The sequence below is a fragment of the Sus scrofa genome, chromosome 17 (assembly GCF_000003025.6).
Source record: "Sus scrofa isolate TJ Tabasco breed Duroc chromosome 17, Sscrofa11.1, whole genome shotgun sequence".
NCBI lineage: Eukaryota > Metazoa > Chordata > Mammalia > Artiodactyla > Suidae > Sus > Sus scrofa.
This window is the reverse complement of record NC_010459.5, coordinates 47959227-47964258: the sequence shown is the minus strand read 5'-3', so window position 1 is coordinate 47964258 and position 5032 is coordinate 47959227. Positions and strand designations below refer to the sequence as shown.

At 48.1% G+C, this 5032-nt stretch overlaps 1 protein-coding gene across 2 annotated transcripts; it reads right to left on the bottom strand.

Annotated features, from left to right (window-relative positions):
• Nucleotides 842-3473, bottom strand: SPINT4 (serine peptidase inhibitor, Kunitz type 4). 2 transcript variants are annotated; one of them, XM_021078068.1, is made up of 4 exons: nt 3317-3473; nt 2660-2668; nt 1366-1534; nt 842-940 (listed from the first exon to the last, which is right to left on the bottom strand). In XM_021078068.1, the coding sequence occupies exons 1-4, from the start codon at nt 3438-3440 to the stop codon at nt 928-930; spliced, it is 315 nt and encodes a 104-aa protein (XP_020933727.1). In that variant the 5' UTR covers nt 3441-3473; the 3' UTR covers nt 842-927. The 2 variants fall into 2 exon arrangements, with proteins under 2 accessions (XP_020933727.1, XP_020933728.1); XM_021078069.1 differs by having other exon boundaries at nt 842-937.

The following is a 5032-nucleotide window of genomic DNA, read 5'->3' as shown; positions in this document are numbered from 1 at the left end:
CTCTTTTCAAAACCCCACCCATTTAATTTTTGAAAATTCACAAAAGTAACTCTTGGGAATACCAGAATGTAGCTCTGAAAGTCTTTCAAGGAAATGAAACTCGAGTCTTGCGAGCGGAGCCAGGGATCACTGTGGCCCTAAAAAGTAAAAAAAAAAGCAAAACAACAACAAAAAAGTCGTGATTTCTGTACTGCTGGCACTCGGAGCACTGGCATAGGAGCATATGTTCGAGGTTGGATGCTCATGGATGGGAGGCCGACGAAATAATTGAATGAGGATTGTTTTTGTGCCACTGGGGTCAGTGACAAAATCCAGAAACAAGCAGATTTGGAAGATCATGCCAAGGAAATAGCAGCAGTGATTGCCTTTACCCCAACCGACTTAGGACCTGGATAGGTTGGTACCTCTGGGAGGTCGTTTGCAGTTTATTTTATTTTTTTGTCCTTTTAGAGCAACACCCGAGGCATATGGAGGTTCCCAGGCTAGGGGCTGAATCAGAGCTGTAGCCTCCGGCCTATGCCACAGCCATAGCAACGCCAGATCTGAGCCACGTCTGCGACCTACACCACAGCTCACGGCAACGCCGGATCATTAACCCACTGAGCAAGGCCAAGGATCGAACCTACATCCTCATGGATCCTAGTCGAGATCATTAACTGCGGCGCCACAAAGGGAACTCCTCATTTGTAGTTTATGTTGGAGGGGTCTAGGATGGGAGAGATGAGTGAATTTAGACCCGGGCTGACCTATAGGACTTTTTCAGTTAAAATATGATATATCTAAGTAACATGAAAGGCAAATCTGGGCAAGGAAATTAGTAAGAACTCTGAATTCAAAAAACTTCTAGCAATAGTCCAATTTATTTACTCAGAATAATTTGGGCATACGTTTTCCTCTTCCTTATTTCTTCCTTCTGTCGTATTAAGCTTACTTTTTCCTGCTAACAAATAAACAAATTTAGTAATTCATATGGTTGTTGGAAGAAACAAAGGGTTCTCTACATGTTAGCAGAACTTCATAGCTGTTCCCCTCCCCTTTTTTTTCTTTTTAGGGCTGCACCCTCGGCATATGGAAGTTCCCAGGCTAGGGGTCAAATCAGAGCTGTAGCTGCCGGCCTACACCACAGCCACAGCCACGCCAGATCTGAGCCAAGTCTGTGACCTACACCACAGCTCATAACAACACCAGATCCCCGACCCACTGAGTGAGATCAGGGATCGAACCCGCATCCTCATGGATCCTAGTCAGGTTCGTTACCGCTGAGCCACGACGGGAACTCTCACACTTGGCTTTTCTTGAAAAACCATGGTTCCCAGTGTTTGGTGTCAACAGAGGTGAAGGAGGGAGTTGCCAAGAGAGATGTACCTTTTCAGAATACACATCTTTTCACAGATGTATTTTTGTTTAAAGTTGTTTCTGTTGCCTCCACAGCCAGAGAACATGAAGGGCTCACACAAAAATGTCAAGGTGTTGTAGTAATATCGGGTCAAAGTTAATTTGCAGGTGCCGAACAATGGGGGGTAGTTGCAGATTTCTGTGCGGGAGAATGCCAGAGTCAGCTGACCTTCCCTCCCTCCCCTTCCCTCCCCCCTCCTCCCTCCCCCCTCCCTCCTTCCTTTGCTTTTTAGGGCTGCACCTGCAGCATATGGAGGTTCCCAGGCCAGGGGTGGAATCGGAGCTGCAGCTGCCAGCCTACAGCACAGCCACAACCACGTGGGATCTGAGCCTCGTCTGTGACTTACACCACAGCTCATGGCAACACTGGATCCCGGCCCCACTGAAGAGGTCAGGGATCAAACCCTCATCCTCATGGATCCTAGTCAGGTTTGTTACCACTGAGCCACAACGGTGACCTTTTCTACAGCCAGTGGGCATCTTCTCCTCATGGACTCAGACTACTGACGCTCATCAACCCATGTGGCGCTGCCCGATCCTTCAACCACTGCGGGAGTTCTCTGAGCATAACTTTCAATGGTCTGGGGCAATGATTCCCGACGATAGCCTGGGTCTGTGACTCAGACACCCAGCTAGAGAAGGACAGTGAGGTAGCTCGCCCACCTTAGAGATGAGAGCAGGAAAGACCTGAGGCTTCCTCCACTTATCACAGTATTCCCGTTTTGATATTAAATCTATCCCATTGTCTGATCCTCCCTGCGCTTTCCCATGTTACAGAGGTGAGCATCTCATCTGTTCCCCCAGCGACACAGGTCAGAGCTCTTATTTTCACCTCCACAGAGCCTCTGAAAATACACAAGCTACAAAGGCCTTCGAGGAGTTCCTGTTGTGGCTCAGCGGGTTAAGAACCTGACTAGTATTCATGAGGGCGCGGGTTCGACCCCTGGCCTCGCTCAGTGGGTTAAGGATCTGGCATTGCTGCAAGCTGTGGCGTAGGTGGCAGGTGCAGCTTGGATCTGGCATTGCTGTGGCTGTGGCATAGGTTGGCAGGTGCAGCTCCAATTCGACCCCTCGCCAGGGAACCTCCATGTGCCACAGGTGATGCCCTAAAAAGACCAAACAAAAAAACGCCTTTGACCTTTCACACCTACTCCTGAAGAAAAGGCTTGAAATGCCTAGTCTGGCAGAAGCTCTTCCTTTCCTCCGCCAGACTCTGTGGCCTCTTCCGTCCAGCCCCCCTTTGGGCTTCCCCATTCAGACTCACCATTTCTCACTGAGACCAAGGAGGTTAGAGGGAGAGCCATGATGACCATATTGGAGACAAAGAAAGCGTTAGTGTCAGTATTCTTGAAGTTCAACTACAGCCCTTAGCCACAATGGGCAGTTTGTCTCTTTACCCTGAGTGCTTCAGACATGTCCACTAGAATATGAATTGAGCAAATTAATTTAAATAAGTAGAATGCCAGCGCCCTAAGCATGTGAATGCTGGCCTCTGCTGCCCTCTATCTGCAGAAAGGAACACAGCGGTCCTGTACAAGTGTGTTAAATAGAATGGACACTCATGTGACACACACGCACACACACACTCACACTCGCTCTCGCCCAGACATATACGCACCAATAAAGGAATTTCCTGGACACTCCTGACATGGACCCAATGATCCTAAGCTCCATTCCTCTTACACTGAAGTCTCTTGGAAAAAACTTGGGTCGATTCTCCCCTCTGTCTCCCTCCGTCTCCTCCGTCTCCCATCTGTAGGCGGAACTTAACGTAACTCCTGCAAGCGGATGCTCTAGAACCATACGGTGGGAGACGGAGGAGGCCTTGATTCTCACTGATGGGCAGCGACGTCCCCAGGCTGCCTAGACCCCCTCCCCCTTCACAGTCCCCTCCCGGGGGACCCCTCCGATTTTGCCTTACATCCAAGGTGTGAGGTTTTACACAGTTCTTTTCTGAGATATTCGGGAAAGAGAATCCCTGAAAATGTATGGAAGGGCAGGGAAAAGATGAGGCACAGAGAAAAGTGGATCCGTTCAGACTTCATGGCGTTGTCGGGAGCCGATAGGAGAGTCCTGGACTGGCCTGATATTATATCTTGGGGGTGGAGCCTCTTTTCTTGAGAAGGATTGAACCTATCTCTCTGACTTCGTCTCCCCAGGGCCTGAGCAAGGTTTCAGGGCATCCAAAATCAGCCTAGTGAGCAGGACAGTAAGTGCTTGGGTACCCAGCTGTGTAGCTGGCAGGTCACGGTCTGTCCAACTCTATGGTGCATCTTAGCCTCCCCCAGCCCCAGCCCCACCCCGCCTCCACATTTTGGGGGTCTTGACTACTCCTGGCTCAGGACCCCAGCCGCACATCTGCATCTTGATGATGAAAGGCGGTCAACGAATTATCAGTGCTTTATTATGTCAAATTCAACATTGGACAATAAACTGATGTGGCCTTGAAGTTATACTGGAATGAAAACAGCAAAACAAACATCAAAGAAACAGGCTTTCCCTTGTGTGGCAGTGGATTAAGTTTACCATACTTATTTATTTTTTAAAAATTTTATTTCAGTGTCATTTATTATTTCCAGATTTTTTGTTCTTTTTTTTTTAGGGCTACACCCATGGCATATGGAAGTTCCAGGGCCAGGGGTCAAATCAGCGCTGAAGCGGCAGGTCTATACCACAGCCACCTGTGACCTACGCCACAGCTTGTGGCAATGATGGGTCTTTCACCTACTGAGGGAGGCCAGGGATTGAACCCGCACCCTCGCGGATACTATGTCAGGTTCTTAACCCACTGAGCCACAACAGGAACTCCTATTTGCAAGATGTTATAGTTGTTTCTTTTCATATCTGGCTGGGAGATTTTTCCCTAGAATTTTGATTCCTCCCAAGTAACTCTATTCCTTCATTTATTTTTTTTTATTTTTATTTTTTTGCTTTTTAGGGCCTCACCCACGGCATATGGACGTTCCCAGGCTAGAGGTCAAATTGGATCTACAGCTGCCAGCTACAACAGACAGCCACAGCAACTCGGGATCCAAGCCGTGTCTGTGACCTACACTACAGCTCACAGCAATGCCGGATCCCTGACCCACTGAGTGAGGGCAGGGATTGAACTCGAATCCTCAGGGATACTAGTTGGATTCGTTTCTACTGCGCCACAACAGGAACTCCCATTTATCATTTAAAGCCTCCTAAAATACTTAATATTTAATCTTGTTCAGACTGTTCTGGAAAAATAATTCATCCGTCAGAATTTACATTTCACTGGTTGATTTTGTTTTGGGGTTTTGACTCTACGGTTTTTCTGAGTTAGCTGTTTGTGTATGTTTTATGTTCCCATGCTCTTTTCCTCTGTTCTCACTTTTTTCTTGACCAGTGCCTCAGTGGTTCCCTCCCTGAACCATCCAGGGTTTAAATAACAGGCTGGAGGCAATGAGTATCAAGCAGGTGCCTTTGTGTACTTTCTGGTCCTGAGTCTCTGTCTTAGTATTGAACCTGTCAGCCCTGCTCAACTGTCTGCAGTAGTTTTAGATTTTTCTTTTTCTTTTTCTGTCTTTTTAGGGCTGCACCTGTGGCATATGGAGGTTCGCAGGCTAGGGTTCAAATTGGAGCGGCAGCCGCCGGTCTATGACATAGCCAC

Excerpts from the sequence above, each read along its gene's own strand:
- SPINT4 (XM_021078068.1), bottom strand. The coding sequence starts at position 3,440 with ATGAAGTCTGAACGGATCCACTTTTCTCTGTGCCTCATCTTTTCCCTG.